The sequence below is a fragment of the Dermochelys coriacea genome, chromosome 4 (genome assembly GCF_009764565.3).
Source record: "Dermochelys coriacea isolate rDerCor1 chromosome 4, rDerCor1.pri.v4, whole genome shotgun sequence".
Taxonomy (NCBI): domain Eukaryota; kingdom Metazoa; phylum Chordata; order Testudines; family Dermochelyidae; genus Dermochelys; species Dermochelys coriacea.
In genome coordinates, this window is record NC_050071.1 from 94,583,439 (window position 1) to 94,611,064 (window position 27,626).

A 27,626-nucleotide genomic window follows, 5' to 3' on the forward strand; every position below is an offset into this window, starting at 1 on the left:
GGCAGCCATAAGCTGGGAAGCGACCGGTCACCTCCTCACATTCCAAACTAGCCACATTGAAATAAGGTGCTATTGGGCTGTTAGGAATACAATCCTGTCCTATAATGCCTATCACCTCCAGAGAAAGGGAAGGTTTCAGAGTAGCAGCCGTGTTAGTCTGTATTCGCAAAAAGAAAAGGAGTACTTGTGGCACCTTAGAGACTAACAAACTTGTTAGACTCTAAGGTGCCACAAGTACTCCTTTTTTTTTTTAGAGAAAGGGAAGTGGCTAGAGGATGTAAAAGGAAGCTTAGTTTGATAGCATCCTGATTGGCAAGAACTCACTTATCAACAGCTGGGATGTGAAATCCTCACTTCTGTATTGTTTTGTCATTATAGTTCCCACTTTGCTATTGTATGTCTGTATAATCTCTGTCTGGTTCTGTGATTGTTCCTGTCTGCTGTATAATTAATTTTGCTGGGTGTAAACTAATTAAGGTGGTGGGATATAATTGGTTACATAATCATGTTACAATATGTTAGGATTGGTTAGTTAAATTTCAGTAAAATGATTAGTTAAGGTATAGCAAAGTAGAACTCAAGTTTTACTATATAGTCTGCAGTCAATCAGGAAATGTGGGTGGGGGAAATGGGAACAGGGAGTGGGGAAATTGAAATCATGTTTTGCTAAAGGGGGAAATGGGAACAGGGAATGGGGGTGGGGAAATTGGAATCATGTTTGGCTAAGGGCAGGAATGGGAACAGGGACACAGGTGTAAGGCTATGTGGTGTCAGAATTGGGAAGGGGGACACTAAGGAAGGAAAGTGGAATCATGCTTGCTGGAGGTTCACCCCAATAAACATTGAATTGTTTGTACCTTTGGACTTCGGGTATTGTTGCTCTCTGTTCATACGAGAAGGACCAGGGAAGTAAGTGGGTGAAGGAATAAGCCCCCTAACAACACTTCTTCCACCCAGTGATACTCCACCAGATACATATAAAAGAATTTGCCTTGTTCAGAGATTAGACAGTTATCTGGTGTACTGTGCATCTGAACCATAATGTATGTCCAAATTAGTTTGTAAACCCACTGGAGCAGGGACCATGTCTTCCTCCATGAACTGTACAGTGACAAGCTCGCTGACATACATAATAACCTTGAACGCACTGGTTCTTTTTGAAGGTGGGATTTAAAATAATTGGCAATTATGTAAAATGTAGGTTTTATATATATAGATATAGATATAGATATAGATATATAGATATATAGATATATACACATTCAACTCAATCTAGGATTTGAGCCAGATTCTACTTTCTAATGTGTGCACTGGCCATGCATATGCGTTCAAAGGTAGAATCTAGGCTTCAGTGCCACCTGGTGGGTCTTATGCAGAGCTGGCAACACAAATTCACCCATTTCCTGGTTTTCCAGAGAATAGTCCCATACTGAACAATTCAGACAGACAGTATTTGCCCATCATCTGCCCTTTGAAAAATCACCAGATTGATAAGAAGAATCTTGGGGTCTTCCTTCAATGACTGTCTGAATTCACAGAAACATAACTCATACTCGATACTTGGCCAAAGCGTTAGTTGTTCTCTTCTTAAATTAAAGGAATATTCACATTTTAATCCCAGTAATACTTTACATTGTGTTATATCTTCCATTTGTATTTATTTTAGCAATGAAGGCCTAATTCCCAGCAATTATGTAACTGAGAACGAGCGAAATACTTTAGAAGCATATGAGTAAGTACACTTGAAAATGATTATTGTGCCTCCTCCCTGAGAATTGGTTAGGATTGTACATTTTTAGGTCCTGATCTTTCAGTCCTTACTAGAAGTCAACAGGAGTTTGCCTGAATAACGACTGCAGGACTAAGACCCTTATTTTTTCTTATAAATCATCATCCTAAAAATGAATTCACCATTTGTCTTCCAGTTTTCATGATTCTTCTCCATTCAAATCAATGGCTGTTTGCTATGAGACTAGAATGTCATAAACACTGGTAGCTCATAAACAATAAATAGTATAACTGCATCTGTTTGCATAAGTCAAGATGTCACAATCTGGATGTTTCCTATTTGCGAGCATTCACAGCCAGATACTATTATACTCTGATCTTTTCTTGTTTTGTACATTTCAATGAATATCCAGTACTCACTTCAATATATTTAAGGTTCATTGACTGATGAGGAAGAGTAAAATTCTCAAATATTCTAGCCAGAGATGGGCCTGAGACACCAAGTGTAAATGCAAAATTTCCCAAACTTGTGGGTGTTTATATCCAGGATTTTACTTAGTCTCAACTTTAAATACAACAAATGGGAAAAAATATTGAAAATCATCAGGCTAGACTTGACATCAGTAAAGTTGCCCTCTTTCCCCAACCACAATCCCATCACATATTCAATTATGAGACACTATATGAGCAAAAATTCTACACATTGGAATGTAAACCCACCAATTTATCAAAGGTAGAAGACTAGACCCTCTAACAACTCTTATGGCATGGGCAAGAAACCATCACACTTCACATTGTTACTGTGTAGGAATTTTTAAAATAATTAGAGAGTGAAACCCAGAATGCTGGATGGGCACATTTTAAAAATATAACTATGAAACAGGAAACACTTATTTTATGAGGAAGCTAATGGGGTTCTTTCACTAGTTAGGGTGAGCTAAGTGATAGTAAGGGGCAGAGTTAAAACTGGTAGTGGAACTTTAAGTATTTCCAGACTTTCTGACATTTTGATTTTTTAAACTATGACTTTAACATTTTCACTTTTCAACATTGTTTTTTAACCTTAGCTCTGAATTTTCTCATTCACAAATATCTTGTTTTTGTTTGTGTTATTATTATAACTGAAATGGTCTTATAAAGTGGTTTAAAATTAATAGCTGTTTGTTTACAACCATAGCTTTATATTAACTACTTTTTTGGTTTGGGAATATTATAATGGTTAAGAAGTGTTGCTCTTTACAATAGAGTCAATAAGTATTTTTATTAAAACAGCTTGAAATCAGAACATAATTTAGCTGTCTTTTCTTGGTCATTTATTGTAGGTGGTACTGTAAAAACATAACCAGAAATCAGGCAGAACTTCTACTAAGGCAGGAGGTAATTCAGTTGGTTTATAAATAAACTTTCATTGTTTGTAAAGTTACCCACAATCTAAATTATTCTGTCAGTATTACAAGACGCATCATGAAGAGTTCAGCAATCAAATCCAGAGCTAACTGTACAATAAGATAAGAGTACTTTAAAATGAAGGGATGTCTTGATGGTCTAAACATCAGGTGTGGAATACTTAGACTCCGTAGAACTTGTTGTTTAGGTTTCTAACTTCCATATTAGATAAACTGAGTTCTATGCAGTTTACTGTGCGTGTCTTTTGAGTGAGACTTTAAAAACTGAAATCTGTCTGCTCTGTATGAACATTAAAAATCTCACACGGTCTTAGTTAACATAGAGGTTTGCCCCAGTGTCCTTAACAAAAATTTCTACTCCTCTTATTGTCATGCAGCATGTTATGTCCCACTAAGTCCTGCCCATAGGCAATTGTGTTTTATTGGTGCTATTTTATATATTTTGTGTGAAGCAATGTGGAACCCTTGGGAAGAAAAGTGCATGTCAATATAAAATACAACTGTATCTATGACTTCAAATTATTACTATTTTAGAGACAATAACAGAGTTTTGCTCCGGGGCCAACACAGGGATTGGATAAAATACAGCTCAGCCAGAGGGAGTGCACAGAAATATATAGAATTATAGGTGTTAAAGAGGAAAAAAGAACAGCTCTTATATAATCCAGTCTACCACCCTGCTTTACAGTATATTTTCTAGTGATTTGTATGGTCTAGTTTTCAGTGCTCCAAACATGGAGCTTCCAGCACTTCCCATGGGAGAGTATTCAAATATATTTAACTCTGAGAACTTTTCTGATATTCAGTCTAATTTTTCCATTTCCATTTCTCAATTTCATTCCATTACTATTAGTTATAATCCCAAGAATCACTCTAAATGATTCCTAGTCACCATGGCATTATCACCCTTCAAATATTTATAGATTTGTATGTCCTATCTTTAGTTTTGTGTTAACCAAGTCAAATATTTAACTCTGCTCCTCCAGCCAATGGCATGGCTATGACTACAGCACTTAAGCTACACTGTACAGCTAAAGCTTACTGCAACCTGCTATACAGGGTTGTGACTACAGGATTTACATAGGTCACAATTCAGCTAGCCAGAGTTCTACCATGGAGATGTCCCACTCACAATTCCGCTTCCATGTTAATATGAAGAGAGCTGCCAGAGTTTATGGCCTTTCTCCTCCTGGTCCCCTGAACAGAAGCACGAAGCACCACAGCGGTTCCACTATATTTTGAGCCTTCCACAGATGCCAAATAGCCATAAAGTTTTAGCTCTTTATTCTTTAATTGTTTCAAGGGTCTGTATCGCATTACAGCATAGTGAAGTATAAACATTCACAGAAACAGTGGACTGGGTTAAATGTAAATGTTTGATATATTTAAGATGTTAAATATGAGTTATCTTCAACTTACCACTGATAGTCACCTGTATTTTAATGAATAACAGTGAATTATATCCATGGCGTTGTGCCATTCATCTGGTGTACTGAGTGTATAAGAAAATGTACAGTACAGCACAAGTAGTCTCCAGACACTGTTACAAACATAACATACAATATCACTAGGCTTGTATACTTAGTTCAAAGATATAAAACAATGAAATAGTTCCATATAGGAAGAAGACCCCAATAACTAGAAATAGGAAATAGCTCTATGGCTGTAGAAATTAGGTTAGGTAGAGATCATTAGAGTATTATGTTACTATATAAGTCTTGTGTTCTAATATCATAAACGATGCTAGTAAAGTTTGAACAGTTTGAACATCAGTATCCAACAGTCAAGAGGCACCAATGCTTCTCTTGGGTTAAGTAATATCCTTGGAATCACCTAACAGTGATAGGTTTCAGAGTAGCAGCCGTGTTAGTCTGTATTCGCAAAAAGAAAAGGAGTACGTGTGGCACCTTAGAGACTAACAAATTTATTTGAGCATAAGCTTTCGTGAGCTACAGCTCACTTCATCGGATGCATTTGGTGGAAAAAACAGAGGAGAGATTTATATACACACACAGAGAACATGAAACAATGGGTTTATCATACACACTGTAAGGAGAGTGATCACTTAAGATAAGCCATCACCAGCAGCAGGGGGGGGAAAGGAGGAAAACCTTACATGGTGACAAGCAAGGTAGGCTAATTCCAGCAGTTAACAAGAATATCAGAGGAACAGTGGGGGGTGGGGGGGTGGGAGGGAGAAATACCATGGGGAAATAGGTTTCAGAGTAGCAGCCGTGTTAGTCTGTATTCGCAAAAAGAAAAGGAGGACTTGTGGCACCTTAGAGACTAACAAATTTATTTGAACATATGCTTTCGTGAGCTACAGCTCACTTCATCGGATGGATTCAGTGGAAAATACAGTGGGGAGATTTATATACATACAGAACATGAAACAATGGGTGTTACCATACACACTGTAACCAGAGTTAAGATGAGCTATTACCAGCAGGAGAGCGGGGAGGGGGGCATTTATATATTCATATTTACTCTAATGTGTTCTTAGAAAAGTACTTAGCTTCCTGCTGATACAGAGATATCACCTGCATTGTACAATACACTACAACTGTTAAGTACATTACCTTATTTTAGAAGTTACTGTTCTTTTAGTCATACAGTTACAGGTCACAAAGAACCACCACATCATCTACTCTGACCTCCTGACCTTTAGCTTTCTTTGGTTCCTTTATAAAACATTGAACAGTATTTTGTAATCAGCTGAATGTCTTATCACGTGAATTTTCTGTCAAACACAAAAGAAAGGATAAACTAAATCTGAATTGCTTTTCAGTCCAAAGAAGGGGCATTTATGGTCAGAGATTCAAGTCAAAAGGGAGCCCTCACAATGTCTGTGTATTCACAATACAGCGGGTAAGTGATTGCTGCTCTGAATGGTTAAGAATTTAAATAAACAGATGAAAACATATCTTAATGACAATTCTCTGTGAAAAGTGGCTTGCTTGCTGCACAATATACATGTACAGTACAATATTGTACAGCATTGTCCATACTGTGTATATGGAATACTGAAAACCTTGTTGCAAATTACTATCCTTACAGTTAATTAAAAGGTACATACCAGTACTAATGCTCAATGGAGTAATTTTGCCCCAAAAGTTGGGGGGTGGGGACAGCAGACTCAAACGTTCCCATGCAGCACGACAAGATCACCTGCATTTTCCTGAAACCCAAAAGGTTCTAGCATAAGTCCCTTTCATCCATCCAATTAAAACAATAAGCAAACAAGACTTACTGTAGCATCCTCTTGCCTCTCTTCCTACCATGCAGTCCTTGACTGGGTGGCTCCCATGCAATGCTGTAGCAGTCTTCAGCCAGCGTACTGACCTCCTGCTAAATCTCCAAACACTCCTCCTTCCCCTTCATGGGAACCCCCCCAGCCTCTCCTGCTACCCACAAACACCTCCATAGCCTCCTCCCTCTCCCACAAGCCTCTCCTCTCCAAGAACCTCCCAATCGCTCCTTTCCCCAGACTTGCCTCATTCCCTCCCTCACCCCAAATCTCTCCTTCACCCCCTACCCATGCTGCCTCTCTTACCCATCCCCTCAACCATGCCATCTTGTCTCTTTAGACAGATTCCCCTCATAGCTGCTCCCTAGTGCCTGTTTCCTCCATAATCCTGCCCCTCCCTTTGTGTCTGTCCCATCTATAGCTGTGCCTGTTCCCCACAGAGGTGTCCCCTCACTTGTCCCTGCCACCCTGTGGGGAGGAAGGGAAGACAGAAGCTGCTGCTCCAGTCCTGCTGCTCCCTCAAGTCGCCGCCAGCTGGGCAAACCCTCAGAGCCAGCAAGCGCAGGGCCCAGGCAAGGAAGGAGAGAAAGTGGCTATGCACAGTAGCCATAGCAATAGCAGTAGGGAGGACATAGGGGTCCCCTGCTGCCAGGAGGATGTAATTGCCATTCTCTGAGGTTCAAAACAACGGGACATTCAGCTGCCCCCCATACCTCATCACATATAATCCTGGGCACTGTCTTCCTATCCCACCATGGGAGAGGGCACCAGCCCCTGTGGAGCTCCTGTTCCTGGGGGCAACAATCTCGCGAAAGAGGCTGTATCTACCCTGCTCTTGCCCTATGGCAAACCCCACAGCAGTTACTTGCATGGTGGTGACATAGCACTGCCATCCCCAAACTCCCCCGTCCCACTTGATGATTCCGAGCCACTGATTCCTGGAGCTCCCAGACACTCTGGAGTGATAGCTCCTTCTACACAGGCATCGCTGTCCCCCAGCTCTCCCCCCTACAGCCCCTAGGGACTGGGGAACCAGAGGGTGTGTGACTGATAAAAACCAGGACTTTTAATGTCCTGGGAAGGCTTACAGATTTCCTGGGACAGCTACCTAAAAAAGGGATGATTCCAGGAAAACCGAGACAGGTGGCAACCCTATAGACCAGGGGTTCTCAAACAGTGGATAGGGACCTCAAAGTGGGTCACAACCTCATTTTAATGGGGTCAACACTCTTTTTAATGGGGTTGCCAGGGCTGGCGCTAGACTTGCTGGGACCTGGGGCCAAAACCCAAGCCCCACCACCCAGGGGCAAAGCCAAAGCCTGAGGGCTTCAGCCCTGGGCAGTGGGGCTCAGGCTTCGGCTTCAGCCCTGGGTGGCGGGGCTCAGGTAACAAGCCCCCTTCTTCGGGCTGAAGCCTTTGGGCTTCAGCTTTGGCCCTTCCCCACCCCGCCCCCCCCAGGTGGTGGGGCTCGAGTTTTGGCTCCACCCCTTCTCCTGGAATAGCAGGGCTCAGGCTTAGGTGCCCCCTCCTGGGGTCATGTAGTAATTTTTGTTGTCAGAAGGGGGTCGCGATGGAATGAAGTTTGAGAACTGCTGCTTTAGACAGCCCGGGAGGAGTGAGGAGGGCTGCTGACAAAGCAGCCTCAAACTTTCTTCTCTACTTCCTCAGCTGCCACCCCGCTTTCCTCTTCACAGCCAACCAGAATTTGTTGTTGTTATTGGTAGGGTTGCCAACTTTCTATTTGCACAAAACGGAACACCCTTACCCTACCCCACCCCACTCCTTCTCCAAGACCCCACCTCCCGCTCACTCCATCCCCCCCCCCCATCGCTTGCTCTCCCCACCCTCACTCTCTCACTCATTTTCACTGGGCTAGCTCAGGGGGTTGGGATGCAGGAGGGGGTGAGGGCTCCAGCTGGGGGTGCGGGCTCTGGTGTGGGGATGGGGATGAGGGATTTGGGGTGCAGGAGGGGGCTCAGGGCTTGGGCTGAGGGGTTTGGAATGCAGGGGGGAGGTCTGGAGTGGGGCAGGGGGTTGGGGCATAGGGGCGGGTGAGGGCTCCGGCTGGGAGTGCGAGCTCTGGGGTAGGGCTAGGGATGAGGGGTTTGGGGTGCTGGAGGGTGCTCCTGGCTGGGACCAAGGGGCTTGGGGGCCAGAAGAGGGATCAGGACTGGGGCAGGGGTTGGGGCCCCTGCGGGGAAGGTGAGGGATCCATGCGGGCTCTGGGGTGGGGCTGGGGATGAGAGGTTTGGGGGGCAGGAGGAGATCCTCCAGGCTCAGACCGAGGGGTTCAGAGGGTAGGAGGGGATCAGGGCTAGGGCGTGGGAGGGTGAGGGCTCTGGCTGGGGGTGTGGGCTGGGAAAGAGAGGTTTGGGGTACAGGAGAGTACTCAGGACTGAGGGGTTCAGAGGGTGGGAGGGGAATCAGGGCTGGGACAGGGGGTTGAGGCATGGGAGGGGATCAGGGGTGCAGGTTCTGGGCAGCGCTTATCTCAAGCAGCTCCCGGAAGCAGTGGCATGTCCCTGCTTCGGCTCCTATGTGGAGGCGCAGCCAGGGATCTCTACTCTCTGCCCCATTCGTAGGCGCCACCCCCACAGATCCCATTGGCTGTGGTTCCCAGCCAATGGGAGCTGCAGAGCTGGCGCTTGGGTTGGGGGCAGCATGTGGAGTCCCCTGGTTGCCCCATGCGTAGGAGCTGGAGGGGGGACATGCCGCTGCTTCTGGGAGTCTCACAGAGTCATGGCAGGCAGGGAGCTTTTAATGGCCCAGTCAGCAGTGCTGACCGGAGTCACCAGGCTCCCTTTTCAACCAGGTGTTGCAGTTAAAAACTGGACACCTGGCAACCCTAGTTATTAGCCACCCCATTCTATCTGAAAGTTGGGGTTGGGGAGATGCCTCCTCTCCCTCCCTATAACTAGACCTATCCTAACACTTGGAGTGTATTGCTAAAGTTCAGAATCCTTATTAGCTTCACCATTTCTAAAACAATGTATAAACCTCATTTGTCCAACTTGGTTCTCTCAGAACCACAACTAAAATCAGTAGAGATGAGTCCTACTGGAGCAATACTATCCTGGTGGCAAATACTAATTAGTGGCAAATCAGTGTGGACAGATTGGATGGACAGTGGAATTATGACTGTATTGAATCTAATTGATGATAAATTTAAACACTTTGTAGCTCTCAGCAACAATTTGGCTCACCCTGGTACATAGCATGGAAATATCTCCAGCTAAAGCATTGACTTGTAAATTTATTTGGACTGGATGCATTGGGAGTTACAGAACCTCCAGAACTTTTATTATTTTGGAGGAAACATTCTGGATATATTTGGCCAGCGGTATCCTGTTACAATTTTCTGGCCCCCAAAACTGTGCTAAAGAATGATAATTTGAGAGCTGTTTGGAATAGATATATGACGATATACAATGATCTCTGACCCAATGGAATACAATTGTATCTAATATTTAAAAAGCAACTATAGACATGATACTACAGCTTATTCACCAAAAGACACTTTTTCAAATATACTGGTCCCCACATAGGCTAATGGTAATAGACCTCATAAATGTTGACTGCTGTTGGCAGTCCTTTGGTGCTACATTAGCTCATATGTTTTGGGAGTGCCCCTGTATTAAGAATTTCTGGTATGAGGTGGTCAAAGGACCAATTTGATTTTGGATGCTAAAATGGATTTCAGTCTCGGATATATTCCTGATACCAGGAGATTACCTGGTAACAAGGCAGCATGGTTCCAATGTGCAGCTTTGGTCCCTAAAAAATTAATTCTTGAAAAATGCAAAAGTTGATCCCCACCAAATATTGATGTCTGTCTCTGTAATATGGATGATACAGCTAATAAATGACCGGCATTCCACAGAAATGGAATGCCCAAAAAATTCAAAGCTATTTGGACTGCCTTTTTAGGGGTCTATGATTAAAGTAAACCCTGAAGCTAGATATGATACTTCCCATCCCCCACTTTTGTCCTAAACCCCTTTAATTCCTTTGTGTATTATGATGGATCTGAAATTTTGGTATAGTGGTTGTATTTGGAAAATTTAATAATTTAAAAAACAAAAACAGTACAGACGAGAGGAGGTGGAACAGGAGCAAAAAGCAGTGAAGAAAAAAGAGGGATGGGTAGAAGAAATAAAAGAAAGAATAAAAACTGAAATGAAAAAAGTCTCTTGACTGCCTTTGGGGAAATAGAGAGGAAATTTGGGACTTGGACCATTTTTTATGGATTAGTTTTTTAACTCTTTGGGAGGTGCTCATATACCTGGTGATAGGTATAATTAGAAAAGCCTAGATAGATGCAAGGAAACTAGAGCATTACATAGTTAACCTAGTGTATCATTCAGGTAATTTCTATAGATAGTGATAAGAAGTGGTATACTAGATACAGGTTTTATGGGAAGTGCTTAGGCCACAGAGAAACTGGAAGGATTATGCAAGGACACCAGTGACAGTGAATGGGGCTGATACCATCACATGTTCTCCTGGAGTGACAGAGTAGTATGAGTGGCCATGGCATTTGGACCCCCTGAAATTTGGGGTTTAGGAAAAACACAGAAGAAGAAATTATAGGAGTTGAGGTACAAGGGCGGGAGCAGGAGTTGTTCAGAAAGGAATTTATTAAAGAATGAATAAAGATTTCAGCAAACATAGGGCATTTGTATCTATTTCCACTCTCGCCTAGGTATGGGCAGTGGCACTTGAATTTATGGAAGTGTTCCCTATATCTATTACTCCTATAATGCAAGAAGAGGTACAATCTCAGAGGTATATATTGATTGAGAAACTAAAATAAGATAGAATAGTAGCTGATTTTTCATATAGATTCCAAATTCTAATCCTGTTGGATTCAATAGTAAAAATCACTCTGGTCTACAAGTTACCACGATTTGGCCATAGGAAACATCTAGGATGTCAAAATGTTTTAGTCAGTGGTGGGCAACCTGTGGCCCATTGGGGTAATCTGCTGGCTGGCTGCCAGATAGCTTGTTTACATTTGCATGGCCGCTCACAGCTCCCAATGACCATGGTTCGCCATTCCTGGCCAATGGGAACTGCGGGACGTGGCAGCCAGCAGGTCCTCGCAGCTCCCATTGGCCAGGAACAGCGAACCGCAGCCACTGGGAGCTACAAGCGGCTGTGCAAATGTAAACAAACTGTCTGGTGGCCCACGAGTGGATTACCCTGATGGGCCGTGTGTGGCCCATGGGCCGCAGGTTGCCCACCACTGGTTTTAGTAAATGACTGCAGAATGGTTACAAAAGGGACATCTGCTGTAGGGAGGAAAGGGAGCAGAGGAGTTTTTGGCTAGCATCCCTAGCTATTTCTATTTCTTTATTTTATAGATTTTTTTAATTCTGAGCCCATAGATCTCATTGCCAGAGGTCAGAGAAGTATTCAGATAAGCTCTGTTTTTCCCCCCTGAAACATTATCCCAATCATAATTCTACCAAGCAATTTTAAACAAGAATATTGTATTTCCTCCCCATAGATCTTATTGTGTAATAGTAATTCTTGTCCAAAATATTATTTAAATCAGACAGCTTTATATTATCAACATATGGTTTATTTTCAAGTAACTGATGTTTTGTTGATTTCAGAAGCCACAGTGGAAATATTCGACATTATCAAATTAAGCAAAACCATTCAGAACAATATTATGTAGCAGAAAAGCACCTCTTTCCATCCATTCCTGAACTCATCCAGTATCACCAGCATAATGCAGCAGGTAACAGCAGCTAAACAAATATGGATTTAATCCTGATGATGATTGGAAGCTCACTGCAGATATGACTTTGAGAGCTCAGGAATAACCCTTCCTGGAATCAAGTTCTGTCTTTTTCAAAAGAGACAGGTTTGCAAAATGTTGAAGAGAAAAGTTCAATTTCTTAGCCATCCCTTGTGCCAAATCAGTAGTTTTGTACTGTGCAAAAACTGGGGTTGAGTCTATATCCATGTATTGCCTCTTGTCTTTTATTTAGAGTGCAAGTTCCTGGGAACAGGGATGATCTTTTTGTTCTGCGTTTGAAGAACTCTTAGCACAATGTGGTCCTGATTCATCACTAGAGCTCTAAAGTGCTACAGTAATACAAATAATAAATAATTACTAATAATAATAATAAACAAGCTAAATCCTATGGGCCTTTGGAAACTGTGTAATGTATTTGTCCTCCTACCTATTAACTTATCTGGTAGGCTGCAAAATGCCAGTGTTCTCACCCTATCCATCCAAGGACTGAGTATGCTTTTCCCTCAGTTACTCCTTTTCACCAGGGCTACATCTGAACAAGTCGTAAATAACATAGAAAAAAGTAACTTCAGTGAGTAAGAATGAGGAAAACAAAATAGGTTTTGTTTTAGGAAGCTAAGATGGATGCATAGGATAACAGGATAATTGTTCTAAAGAATATTATCACTTTGTCACCCATAGGTCTCATCACCCGCCTCCGACATCCAATTGGATCAATGGGAAGTTGTTTACCAGCAACGGCAGGATTTAGTTATGGTACAGTTTGAGGTATTGTTTTGGTAGAGTTTTAGACATCTTCTTAGGTTTTTATACCATGCTCATCATCTTGGTATCTGAGGTATGTTAAGAAGTTATCCCTATAATAATTAATATATAAAAACACATGTCCATCAATAGGAATTATTCATTTCTTATTCAGGATCCAAAACTCAGTGAAATACATGACTGGGCATGTATCATTTTAGAAGAATGGTCTCATTCACATTACTAGCATTGCTTCTAAATTTTCTCACATTTTGTAAACAAAGATCTAAGACTCCATAGCCTTTTAAGGGCCATTGGAGCCTATTTGAATGTATAGACAATTGATGTTAACATTAATTGTGATTAAGACTGTTCTTGCCAACCATGCAACTATTAGAAACAAGAGTGGCATTTCACAGTGCATAAAAGAGCAATACAAATAATTCTGGTTTATGTATGATAGTAAATGAAGCTCACTTGGCTGGTGAATACACATCCAGAATGAGTCCCTCCAAAAGTGTATGCTGGGAATTAATACATTTAATATATTTCCTAGAACTACTACTTGTGAAAGGCAAAAATCATTGTGGATGTCACAATAGAGCCAGCTAATCAATAATATCACATCACTGTCTGGAGGTGGATGAGAGTGATGGACAACGCATATTGAAGTGCTCCCATGATGTTCTCAGATGTAGTGGATAATTAAATATCTGTCCTACCTTCAAGCCCCAAACATTCCTGTGTTAGATGATTAACCCATATCTCAAATAATAGGGGTGGTGAAAATTTTCATAGCAAATAACAGGTGATGGATGAAATTAACAAACGATTATCTGTTCTTTGTATATACTACAGAGGACGGGGCATTTTTCCTGCACCATAAATAGGGGTTAGAGCAGTTGGCATGTACCATGCTAGTATAACATGTTGAACTCACTTTCACAGAGAAGTGGAAGATAAACCCATCTGAGCTGACTTTCATGAAAGAAGTTGGGCGTGGCCAGTTTGGAATAGTTCATCTGGGTAAATGGAGAGCACTTGTCAAAGTTGCCATTAAGGCAATCAATGAAGGTGCAATGTCTGAAGATGATTTCATTGAGGAAGCCAAAGTCATGATGTAAGTACAATGGCTGTTTCGTGCCTGGTGGAAAGGGTTAAACTGAGATGTAATAAGAAACAAATATAGTCAAAGATGTTTTCGTAAGGTTTATTTGATGGGTATTATGATTGTGCTTGACACTGTACAATGCACAGAAGACAACACAGACCATGCTCCATGAGTTTACAATTAAAATTGTACTAACTTCATAGTACACACACATTGTACACTGGGCACAACACTGTATCTTTAGGTCACTTCCATTTTGAATTGAAGGCTGAGTAGGGAAAGTACACTGTTAGCTGCTCCTTTCTATCTATTCAACTGCACAAAGCCAGGCATAATCTAGTTTTGGAAGACAAGGAATTGAAAGGTCCAATCTTGATACAGTGCCTATTATATTTAATTTCTCAGTGGACTATCACTAAAAGAATTCATACAGACAAGTGATTTAAGGAAGGATTTGAATTAAGAAATGGTAGTAGATGACATAACAGGTCCTATGTCCATTGCAGTTGAATACAGCGTATCATACACTTAAATATCATATTAACATTTCACAAAATACTTTCTAAAATCATCCTAATAATCAAAACTGCTTTAACTGTTTGTCAGTGGCAAATGTCTAGTTACTGACATGCACCTTGTTAACAGGAAATTATCCCACCCAAAGCTGGTACAGCTTTATGGAGTCTGCATACAGAACAAGCCTCTCTACATAGTGACTGAGTTCATGGAAAATGGCTGCCTGCTAAATTACCTTCGGCAAAGACAAGGGAAGCTTAACAAAGAAATGCTACTAAGCATGTGCCAGGATGTCTGCGAAGGGATGGAGTATCTAGAAAGAAATAGATTTATTCACCGTGATTTAGTAAGTACAGCAGATCCTCTGTAATTTGTAGTGACAGTAACAAAATACATGTCATTATACCTTATGGGCACTAATGTATTTTGTAAGTGTGGTTTAACTACTGCAGGATCCAATGGACCAACAGTGCGTTATTTTGATAAAGGTTGTATTCTAACAGGGAAACATTTCTGATGCTCGCTCATTTTTATTGTGGTTTGTGGATTTTGTAACATTCTATTTAAGGTATTAACCCTTAAAATGTGCATATGTGTGTGGTGTGCTGCGTAAATTAATGTATTTAAATTGACAGGTTTCAGAGTAGCAGCCGTGTTAGTCTGTATTCGCAAAAAGAAAAGGAGTACCCGTGGCACCTTAGAGACTAACAAATTTATTAGAGCATAAGCTTTCGTGAGCTACAGCTCACTTCATCGGATGCATTTGGTGGAAAAAGCAGAGGAGAGATTTATATACACACACACAGAGAACATGAAACAATGGGTTTATCATACACACTGTAAGGAGAGTGATCACTTAAGATAAGCCATCACCAGCAGCAGGGGAGGGAAAGGAGGAAAACCTTTCATGGTGACAAGCAAGGTAGGCTAATTCCAGCAGTTAACAAGAATATCAGAGGAACAGTGGGGGGTGGGGGGTGGGAGGGAGAAATACCATGGGGAAATAGTTTTACTTTGTGTAATGACTCATCCATTCCCAGTCTCTATTCAAGCCTAAGTTAATTGTATCCAGTTTGCAAATTAATTCCAATTCAGCAGTCTCTCGTTGGAGTCTGTTTTTGAAGCTTTTTTGTTGAAGTATAGCCACTCTTAGATCTGTGATCGAGTGACCAGAGAGATTGAAGTGTTCTCCAACTGGTTTTTGAATGTTATAATTCTTGACGTCTGATTTGTCTCCATTCATTCTTTTACGTAGAGACTGTCCAGTTTGGCCAATGTACATGGCAGAGGGGCATTGCTGGCACATGATGGCATATATCACATTGGTAGATGTGCAGGTGAACGAGCCTCTGATAGTGTGGCTGATGTGATTAGGCCCTATGATGGTATCCCCTGAATAGATATGTGGACAGAGTTGGCAACAGGCTTTGTTGCAAGGATAGGTTCCTGGGTTAGTGGTTCTGTTGTGTAGTGTGTGGTTGCTGGTGAGTATTTGCTTCAGATTGGGGGGCTGTCTGTAAGCAAGGACTGGTCTGTCTCCCAAGATCTGTGAGAGTGATGGGTCGTCCTTCAGGATAGGTTGTAGATCCTTGAGGATGCGTTGGAGAGGTTTTAGTTGGGGGCTGAAGGTGATGGCTAGTGGCGTTCTGTTGTTTTCTTTGTTGGGCCTGTCCTGTAGTAGGTGACTTCGGGGTACTCTTCTGGCTCTGTCAATCTGTTTCTTCACTTCAGCAGGTGGGTATTGTAGTTGTAGGAATGCATGATAGAGATCTTGTAGGTGTTTGTCTCTGTCTGAGGGGTTGGAGCAAATGCGGTTATATCGTAGCGCTTGGCTGTAGACAATGGATCGAGTGGTATGATCTGGATGAAAGCTAGAGGCATGTAGGTAGGAATAGCGGTCAGTAGGTTTCTGATATAGGGTGGTGTTTATGTGACCATCGCTTATTAGCACAGTAGTGTCCAGGAAGTGGATCTCTTGTGTGGACTGGTCCAGGCTGAGGTTGATGGTGGGATGGAAATTGTTGAAATCATGGTGGAATTCCTCAAGAGCTTCTTTTCCATGGGTCCAGATGATGAAGATGTCATCAATGTAGCGCAAATAGAGTAGGGGCATTAGGGGACGAGAGCTGAGGAAGCGTTGTTCTAAGTCAGCCATAAAAATGTTGGCATACTGTGGGGCCATGCGGGTACCCATCGCAGTGCCGCTGATTTGAAGGTATACATTGTCACCAAATGTGAAATAGTTATGTGTCAGGACAAATCTACATATCTATTCAGGGGATACCATCATAGGGCCTAATCACATCAGCCACACTATCAGAGGCTCGTTCACCTGCGCATCTACCAATGTGATATATGCCATCATGTGCCAGCAATGCCCCTCTGCCATGTACATTGGCCAAACTGGACAGTCTCTACGTAAAAGAATGAATGGAGACAAATCAGACGTCAAGAATTATAACATTCAAAAACCAGTTGGAGAACACTTCAATCTCTCTGGTCACTCGATCACAGACCTAAGAGTGGCTATACTTCAACAAAAAAGCTTCAAAAACAGACTCCAACGAGAGACTGCTGAATTGGAATTAATTTGCAAACTGGATACAATTAACTTAGGCTTGAATAGAGACTGGGAATGGATGAGTCATTACACAAAGTAAAACTATTTCCCCATGAAAAGAAAAGGAGTATTTCTCCCTCCCACCCCCCACCCCCCCACTGTTCCTCTGATATTCTTAGGTTTCAGAGTAGCAGCCGTGTTAGTCTGGATTCGCAAAAAGAAAAGGAGTACTTGAAAAATGCATCCGATGAAGTGAGCTGTAGCTCACGAAAGCTTATGCTCTAATAAATTTGTTAGTCTCTAAGGTGCCACAAGTACTCCTTTTCTTTTTTCTGATATTCTTGTTAACTGCTGGAATTAGCCTACCTTGCTTGTCACCATGAAAGGTTTTCCTCCTTTCCCCCCCCCCCGCTGCTGGTGATGGCTTATCTTGCTGTAGCTCACGAAAGCTTATGCTCTACTAAATTTGTTAGTCTCTAAGGTGCCACCGGTACTCCTTTTCTTTCTCCTTACAGTGTGTATGATAAACCCATTGTTTCATGTTCTCTGTGTGTGTGTATATAAATCTCTCCTCTGCTTTTTCCACCAAATGCATCCGATGAAGTGAGCTGTAGCTCACGAAAGCTTATGCTCTAATAAATTTGTTAGTCTCTAAGGTGCCACGGGTACTCCTTTTCTTTTTGTATTTAAATTGTTTACTATAAACGTTCTTAAATTCTGTAGGCAATTGCTGCTGTTGAAAATTCACACACTATTTACTGTATTACAACTCCCTTTAAACAAAAGATATTCACGCATGAAGAGTTAGAGAACACTTAGTGACTGAATGGAGTCAGAGAAAGTAACCGTGTTATCTGACAGTGATGTCCAAATATTGTGTTGTCTTAACACCTCCTTATCATCAACTGATCTTGTGCTACAACACAGACATCTTAGTGCAACATCAGAACATCCTGCCAAAACTATTTTGGCTCAGTTTTAGCTTTGCTTTAGTTTGGCTATGTTTGATGTGAGACATCTAGAAGAACATTTAAGCAGATAAACACTGTATGAATAAGAACGATAAGGAGGCGATGTAATATTTTTAATTGGACCAACTTCTGTTGGTGAAAAGAGACAAGATTTTGAGTATACAGAGCTCTTCTTCAGGTCTTGGAAAGGTACTCAAAGTATCACAGCTAAATACAAGATAGAAGATTATTTAGCAAAAATGGTTAACATGTATTGTAAGAGACCATTCATAGTGAAGTGGTCCCTTAACACCTTAACAATCATAGGACAAAAATGTGGGATTAGTGGGTTACAGGTTGTTGTAATAAGCCATAAATCCAGTGTCTGTATTAAGACCATGATTTTTAGTATCTAGCAAAGTTATGAATTTATGCTCCTGGACTCATCTTTTGAAGGTGTTGTGCAGGTTTCCTTTGAGGACATGGACTAAAGAGGTCAAATACAGAGTGATCATTTTGTGAAAAGTGTTCACCCACAGGTGATATGAAGTTTTTGTCTGTGATCATTTTTCTGTGTGAGTTTGTTTGAGAACGTAGTGATTGTCTGGTTTCACCCACATAGTTGTTATTGGGGCATTTAGTGCACTGAATAAGAGATACCACATGTTGTGATAGGCATGGTGGGACCCATGGATATTGAAAGGCATGTTGTGGGGGTATTCAACACAAAATTTAGTCTCTCTGATATCCTGGGACCAACATGGCTACAATAATAAGGCAAACTGTATGAGTAAAGTACTAGAGAACTGTTGCATTTTTATCAGGATGCTTTAGTTAGATTTCAGATATGTTTTTCTCATTTTCCTGCAGGCTGCAAGGAACTGTTTAGTCAATGCCAAGAATATAGTTAAAATATCTGACTTTGGAATGACAAGGTATGCAGCAATTGTGTATAACAACAGTGTTGAATCTTAACTACATTGGAAATATTTTCAATTAGCAACAATGAGGCCTTGAATTAACCTCCTAGCTTACAAAACTGCCAATACCAGTTATTTTGCATGTAGATACTGCCAGTGGAATTACCTCTCATCTCTTTGATTCTCTTGTACTTTGGTGCACACACTAAGGAGCACATTTTCTAAAAGTTACCTCTATTTGTGCATACACAGATCTGTGCATGTGCATTCTTCAAGCGTTAATATTTTGCTCACAGGTATTATAATCTTTCAGCTGTTCATGCAGTTTAGTGTTGGAAATTGCATGCAATGGTGTTTGCACACAAATTTGTGCACACACAAAGGCTGGGTTGAGGGTCCTTTTAAAATTTGGTTTTATCATAAGTGTCAGGTACTAAAAGCTTCTAGCTAAGACAATCTTAGCACAGCTCCTATGGGCTTGTCTAGAGGAAATCACCCTTCCAGCACACCTGGCAGGGCTGTTGCATGCACACCATAAAGTTTCCCATTCAAGCCTCATCTGCAGGGCTGTCTGTGCGGGTAGAGAGGAGCAAAAGGGGCAATTTGCTCTGGTCCCCATATTTGAGGGGGTCCCAAAACCAGTGACATTGCAACCTGGCCACACCTTTGTCGTGATGGAGGGGTGGCCAGTCCAAAGCTAAGCAGAGCTGTGATGTCCTGTGCCAGGTTCCAATGACCAGAGTGGGGATCTGGGCCCAGCCCCATGGGACAGAAGCCATTACTGCAGGGTGAATGTGGGGCAGGCTCGCTTTCCAACCCCACCGCCCTGGGGCCTCCCCTCAATGTTTTTGCATACTTGGTTTAATGATTTTTGAGTATTCTTCTTAAACTCTTTCATCTCCAAGGTCATTTTCTGGAAGGGTGGCAGGCCTGAGTTTCAGATTTTGCTCTGGGCCCCTCCAAACCCCATCTGCAATAATATACAGGACTCACATACCCTACAGCTAGCCATGAAACTAGGTAGAGGATTTCACTAACAAGTTGTTTATGTCATGGGTGGCAGGAGACCATTGTTAGGTACAACAAAGTCTATTTAAAAAGAGACAGAATAATTAATTTATTATTGACTTGCTTGCCAAGAGTACAGGGACTACTTCTAGTATTGCATAATTAGGGGGATTGAATTACACTTCTCCTGATGAATCTCATAGGCTGTATTGGCACTTATTGGGACATGTGTCCATGTGCAATTCAATTCACACATTTAATATAAAGCTTTTTACTCACATGATTTTTGTGTATATCATGTATGATATGATTTGGTATACATTATTTTCTAAGGGATTTTCACCATTTTATTTCTAGTCAATGACCAAAGAAGTGCTACTGTAGTTCTAACTACTCTATCTGGGAATTTACATTGTACTTATCTCTGTGGTATCTGTAAGCTTAATTAGCTGTGGCGGTAAACATGCACAATTCTGCTGACAGAAAAATTAAGCACAGATGGCTAACAGTGAATCTTGTTTGAATTAATCCAAAATTCTGACACCAGGAAATCACAGATTACAGATTATGAACCTGATTCTTCATTAATTTACACAAGTATAAATCACATGTAACTCCATTAAAGACAATGGAGTTATTATTATAAAACAATTATAATATTTTTTATATATTGTAATAACAATTACAATATATAAAGTGTAAGGAGAATCATACTATGTGTCTCACTGGTATGGCAGCTGGTATCAATGAGATCCGGGAAGTGCAACATATAAAAAAAATTTCCAGAACATCTTTGTGATTACTGGTCGTGCATAATCTGTGTCTTTAATCCACTCTGGAATTCTTGGAAGTAACAGGTATTTCCATATGGACACAATATTTCTGGAAGTGTTTTTTACATAATCATAAATCTAAGGATATGTCACCTAAAATATTTACCCAATTCTTTATATTAAATATATTTGTTACCTGGTTTCTTTAGATATGTTCTAGATGATGAATATATCAGCTCTTCAGGTGCCAAATTTCCAGTCAAATGGTCATCTCCTGAAGTTTTTCATTTCAACAAGTACAGCAGCAAGTCTGATGTCTGGTCATTTGGTGAGTGGGTCAGTTTAAACTAAATTTGCCACACATCACTTTGTTCATAAAAACTGCAACACATAACTTTTATAGTAAAATATTTGTTGCACAGTTACAACTATCATGAGTTTTAATGAGTCTGTTTCATACTATCAATCTTGTCTAAATTGCAAGAGTCTGTCCATTTTGAATAAAGCAGTGCTTCTTGGTTGGGATAGGGCGGCAGGAGGCCCTGATCCAAAAATTGAGAGGATGGAATAACTAGTCTTTTCCACGAGTTGGAAACTGAAGACTCCCAATGGAAGGATTCCCAAGAAATTCCATGAGCTGAAATTTGCTATTTCCACTCCTTTATACAGGATCCATGGTTCTACAGTTCCGTTGTTAAGAGAAAACATTGTCTACCAGACCACAATGCTTTACCTTAACCTCTTGTTACTTGAATTTAGATTATGACTGCAATGTGCATTCTTTACAGTCAGAAGTCTCCACTTATCAAAATCCACATTCATCTCATAAATTCATAGATTCCCAGGCCAGAAGGGCCATTATGATCATCTAGTCTGAACTCCTGTGTAACACAGGCCATAGATCTTTCCCAAAATAATTCATAGAGCATATTTTTTAGAAAAACATCCAATCTTGATTTAAAAATTGTCATAGATAATCCAACATAACCCTTGGTAAATTGTTCCAATGATTAATTACTTTCACTTTTTAAAATGTATGCTTTATTTCCCGTCTTTGTCTAGCTTCAATGTCCAGCCATTAGATCATGTTATACCTTTCTCTGCTAGATTAAGAGCCCATTATTAAATATTTGTTACCCAGGTAGATCTTATAGACTGTAATCAAGTCTCCTCTTAACCTTCTCTTTGTTTAAAGTAAATAGATTGAGCTTTTTGCATCTATCACTATAAGTCATGCTTTCTAATCCTTTAGTCATTCTTATGCTGAACCCTCTCCAATTTATCAACATGTCATTGGGACAGTGCCACAGCTGCTATAAATTGGTGCAGCTACATTGAAATCAATGTACCTATTCTTATTTACGTCATCTGAGGATTGACCTGGTCCTCTCTCTCAATACAGTTCAGATATACAGTTGTCTCCTGTATTATCCAGGACACAAAATCTCTAGTGTTCATGCTTCTTAATATTATGGAATAATTTTGTGAACATTTAATTTTCTGGATTATTCCTAGGAGTTTTAATGTGGGAAGTTTTTACAGAGGGCAAAATGCCTTTTGAAAATAAGTCAAATTCTGAAGTTGTCCATGAGATTTCCGAAGGTTACAGACTGTATCAACCATATCTGGCATCGCTCACTGTGTACAAAGTCATGTACAGCTGCTGGCATGAGGTGTGTTTCTCTTATTTTCCTGTTCTGTATATTGATATTCCATCGCCAGGATCCTCATTCTAAATGTGGAGTTAAAGACAATCATTGAAAGCAGGGAAATTAAATACCTACTTTACATTTGTGATAGCCTCAGAGTCTTTAATGTGTTTTTCATATATCCTGGCTAAGATTAGAAGCTTCTGTTTCTTTTAACCATTAAAACCAATAAATATAAATAATGACTTACATCATATCATTCACCAGTCAATCTGATCACCTGACCCTCTGTCTGAATCCCTCCCTGATCTTTCCCTTCTCTATCCCCTTCTCCCTATTCCATAGCATCAAGGCTTTATATAACTATTTCCCTGCTTATATGTTGAACCTGGGGCATGGTTCTCTGTTGTCCAGTGCCTTGTGCAGCCATTTATGTGAGTACAAAACACGTGCAAAGCGTGCACAGACAACTACCATTCTGATTTAGTTGTGTCTTACATCCACTTTGCACAGTTGTTAATGACCATACAAGGTATAGGGAAGCAAAGAACCTGGCTCTACTCTCTTATTCCATCCGTTCCACACCTCTCTATTCTGCTAATGTTTCCTGATTTGATGCCATGTTTATCTGCTTCTCCCATAATTGTCTGTGCCTTTTTCTAGACTTGCTTCTTTATGTGGAATTCACTCCTAATATGGTCCACTAAGCCACTAACCTCTCGTAATTTGAATCCCTCTGTAAGACCCACTTCCCCCATGGTGCCCACAGAAGTCTATCATTTTAAATATATAAAATCTTTTTCAGATGTACTTTTAACTATTCCATCTAATAGGCACATGCCTAAAATGAGTAACAGTGTGATCTTATTGCTATAACTCTGTCTTTCCTTCCCACATCTCCTCTCTAATGTGTATCTAACAGCTTATAAAATATCTGCTCTAGATGTTTGATAGCTACAGTACTTCTAAGTTAAAGCTACTATATTTTAAGGGATTTAAACAGAAAATGCATAGTTTGCTCTCTTCTAGGATGCCTCCTGGGATGCTAGCCACATGCCATCCTTACCTTCCCTATATCAGCCAATGGAGCTTGCTGGCTGACTGTGTTGGGAAACATATGCTGCATCCCTTGCAATGTTGTAGCTCTGATTGTGGGAGCACAGTATTCCAGAGAGCCCTGGTAGACACTGTGATTCCGAGGCACACTGCTTCTCAGAGCCCTATTGGAATGGTGTGGCTATAGAAAACCCCCAATGCAGGGCTGAAATGAATATAACCTAAACAGACATTAGGGCTGGTCTACTCTAGTGCTTAAGTCAAGTCGCTCAGGAGTGTGAAAAATACACACCCCCCCCGAGTGACGTAAGTTACATTGACCTAAGCACTGTCCACACTGATGCTATGTCGGTGGGAGACATTCTCCCGCAAACATAGCTTCCACCTCTCACGGTGTAGTAGCGCTGATGTAGCACTTGAGTGTAGACTTGCCCTTAGATCTACATTTAAAGGTGTTTATGCTCATGATGCTGTTGTTCAGAAAGCACCCCCATCAGCTAACATACTTACATGACAAAGCCAGGATTTTCCTTAAAATGACAAACATGCAACTTTTCTTTCCGCAAATATACATGTGTAACAGTGTTCTGGGTAGTCTGCTTCTAAAAGTCTATTCTTATGTCAGATCAGCCTGTACTACAGAGTTACCCTCTGCTTTGTTTTTCAGAAACCTGCAGGTCGCCCTGCTTTTGCTGAGTTACTCCAGACCCTCACAGATATAGCCGAGACTTGATAATCAGACTTTCCATATATAGGTATTCTCATTGCAGAGATAGCACAAAGTCCCTCATGTGGTAATTCTCAGTCTTTTACAGTCTTAGCTAGTTACATCAATCAACAGTACAGTAAATATTGAGGAATCTGTGCGGTTTAGTCTGTTTTCATTTTCAAGGTTCATCACATTTTTAGTGTTTTGGGGGAAATGGATAGTTCAGGGGATCGGTGATGGGCTCTTAAGCTTTTTGCCTCAAGGTTGCTAGTTCAAATTAAGACCAGGTTCATGATGATCAAGTCTATCCTGGAGAGGAATAAGCAAAGTTCCTTCTAGTACATGGCACATAGGTCTAAACTGCACAACAAACCCTTCTGCTTTAGTTGGGGATTAGTCCTGCTTTGAGCAGGGGGTTGGACTAGATGACCACCTGAGGTCCCTTCCAACCCCGATATTCTATGATTCTATGTGGCAGATTTAAATTCTGCAACAATGCCCTCGATTAAGAAATCATTTGATAATTGGTCTGGTTCATAGATTGGGGAATGGGGAACAGGTGGAAGCAAAAGAGACTTAAGCACCCATAATGGACTTCTATATGAGTATTAGAAAGACAAGGTGAGTGAGGTAATATCTTTTATTGGACCAACTTCTGCTGGTGAAAGAGACAAGGTTTTGAGCTCTTCCTCAGGTCACTGTATAGGTCGTCAGACACGTCTGAACAGAGGACCTTAGGCACTGCAACAGAGACTTCTGTCATTTGAGCTAAAAGAGCAACTTAAGACCGTAAAAATAGTAAGCTTTTGTCATCTAGCAGACCAGCCATTAAAGGGAGACACAACTTACTTTGCCTGTGTGCTATACATTCTCTTAGAGGAGGGGTGGAAGGCATGCAGGAAGAGGCAGGTATCCTAGAGACTCTTAAATCCCATCTGAATGGAGTGACACTCTATAATAATTTAGGAGCTGCATAGCTGGTGAAGGTGCCTGCCTGTGTTCCTTAGAAGCACGAGAAAACAACCACCATCTCCTGCAAGCCTGTGCCTGCTTTCTCCAAGGCAGTGTTTCCCATGCTGCCCTTCTGCCTCTTGCTGACGCATACTTAACTAATGCCCTCCTTCAGTCAGCTCTACTGAACCCCCTCCTGTGGTGTGCCAGTAGACAAGCTGAAGAGATAGAAAATGGCAGGAAAATGGCTCCTTTTTGTATATGTGTGACATAAGTAGTTTTTTGCAAAATCATGGCAAAAATAAGTTATATATCCAATTTGTGTAACTAATACCTGTTATAATTGGAACCCTGCTGTGAACAACAATTGCATAGGTAATTTTTCTTTTCCTTGTTCATCGTATATTTGTGGTGACCAATGTTAGTGTGAGAAAAGGTTACTGTTTGTAGCTGTACCATCTGTTAAATTTATAATATGGAAGAGAAATAGCAGAGCACTAAAGAAAAGAAAAACTAAATAACTCACATACTGCACACATAATCATATGTATTATTTATACATAGATGCATGTATATATTTGTATTTTACAGCAACTTGTAGGGAGACAAAATATTTAAAACCTATTGATTGAGGAAGATTCTGCATGACTCCTACAGTTTTACCTTTTTATTCTAAATAAAAATAAACATTGTCACAATTTTTGGAATTATGCCCAATGATAGAATCCTGGACTAAATTCAGTCCTGACGTAAGCCTGGTTAACTCCCACTGATGATAATTGTGTGTGATATTTTTAAGCAACGTAATTACCTGCAGTTATTTGAAGAATGTAAACATCAATGAGGAAGAGGAAATGTTTAATTACTTCGTGTATGCCTGTGGAAAGTTGCCAGTTCTTTTGGCTGCATTGTGAAAGCATCTCAGTTTCAAGAGAAACTAGATTTCCTTGTTCCTTTACATAACCTTTTAAAAGAATTTTAGTTTATAATTCAAGTTATACCACCGTTTGCTCTTAGAATTGACTCATAGTACACATTTCATTCCATATCAAATGTATGTCTAAATACAGATTGGTACAATACACTACAGTCAGGAGAAAAGAGTAGTGTGCCTATAAGAGCACACTGGGTGCGAGTTTTCCATTTAATTATTGCAATTCTTCTGCCCACTCCAGTGATGTGCTACTCTTTTCAGCAGGCGTCGATGTATAAACACAACAAATAAATTATATCCATAGTGCAAAGTATACAAGTATGTTGAAAATTGCTTGAGAAGTTCTATAAGAGATCGTATTGAAGTGGTTTTGCTACGTGTTTGTTTGTTACTGCATGCCAATATGTAGCTAGGAGACATCACTCAACTATGAAAGCAAAGAAGATAAGCAGTGGGAGGGCTGTGAGCTGAAAGCTAAGCCTGCTCCACAGTAAATACATACAAATTGCTCAAATGTTTCCAAGCATTTTTTCTCTGTTATGCTGAGCTATAGTTTGCTTAGTGGTCCTTAGACCCTTTTAGTATTGGAAAGTAATGTAAAAGGTGACTACTGTTGTAGAAAGAGAGAGCCTGAGCCATGGGGCCTGGTATAAAAGGCCTAAGGCCGAAACAGAGCCAAGCCCTGCTAATACAAAGCACAGTTAGAAAGAGTCAGGCCAACTCAGGCCCTGCCCAGTTACAAAGCAGATGCTTGCTAGCAGATTCACTATCCAATACATGAACTTGGCAAGAACAGGGCTGGTTTTGCAAAAACACAAGAACTCCTACGCACTAAGTATTCGTGTAAATACATTCCAGAAGGGTAGTGCCAGAACACCCCGATACAGGTTTATGGGGTAAACACACTCTCCAAAGATGAGACAAGGACACACTGACCCCTCTTAAAGAAAAGGTCAGGATGACAGGGTAATGGATAGAGATGTTTTGATTGAACCAACTGGTACAAGGTAAAGGGTGGTAATTAACCATGGTGGAGGGGCAATATGTAACATGTTTGTATCAGTGTATAAAAGAGGGGTCTTTGTCTGGCCGAGGGGGGAATGGAAAGTCCTGCCATTCACTGAGCTGAGTCCATTGTCATGGGCATACATGTGCAAGTGTAATAATGTTAGACATTGATCCAAGGAGCTAGTACTGTGCTTCGTCGGCAATAAACCTGGCTGAGTGCTTTCACTACAGAACTGAGACTGATCTTTTGGGGTAGTTCAATTGAGGTCAGCTAAGTTTGCTATCTGGACAGAGCCAGCACAGCAAACAGGAAGAACACACATACGCAGCTGACAACTGACTACAACTATCAGTCCCTCTATTTATTTTGTTTTACTTAATTTTACATTTATGTTTAGCTCATGAAAATGGGTGAAGTGAGTTTTGAAAATGCTAGCAATATAACTTTAAGGATGTATTGGAAAGCCATGTGAAGTTTGGAAATCCCCTTTGGAAATCTTAGACATGGTCTGCGGACCCCCAGGAGTCCGTGGACCACAGGTTGAAAACTACTGATCTACATCTTCTAAATGACCACAAAGGAAGAGTC

At 40.9% G+C, this 27,626-nt stretch overlaps 1 protein-coding gene across 7 annotated transcripts in view; it reads left to right on the top strand.

The window, feature by feature from the left end:
• TXK (TXK tyrosine kinase) overlaps positions 1 to 27,626 on the top strand; it is a 66,501-nt gene that overhangs the window by 17,648 nt on the left and 21,227 nt on the right. Inside the window, exons 5-15 of one of the 7 annotated variants that reach the window (XR_006281095.1) lie at positions 1,667 to 1,732; positions 3,051 to 3,105; positions 5,923 to 6,002; positions 12,000 to 12,127; positions 12,830 to 12,904; positions 13,841 to 14,012; positions 14,649 to 14,865; positions 18,900 to 18,964; positions 20,940 to 21,058; positions 22,246 to 22,403; positions 24,103 to 24,229. Coding sequence is in view for 4 of the 7 variants with exons in the window: in XM_043513892.1 (XP_043369827.1) it covers positions 1,667 to 1,732; positions 3,051 to 3,105; positions 5,923 to 6,002; positions 12,000 to 12,127; positions 12,830 to 12,904; positions 13,841 to 14,012; positions 14,649 to 14,865; positions 18,900 to 18,964; positions 20,940 to 21,058; positions 22,246 to 22,403; positions 24,103 to 24,168 (1,201 nt within the window). In the remaining 3 variants the exon portion in view is untranslated. The other 6 variants (XM_043513892.1, XM_043513893.1, XR_006281096.1 and 3 more) reach the window with 6 other exon arrangements.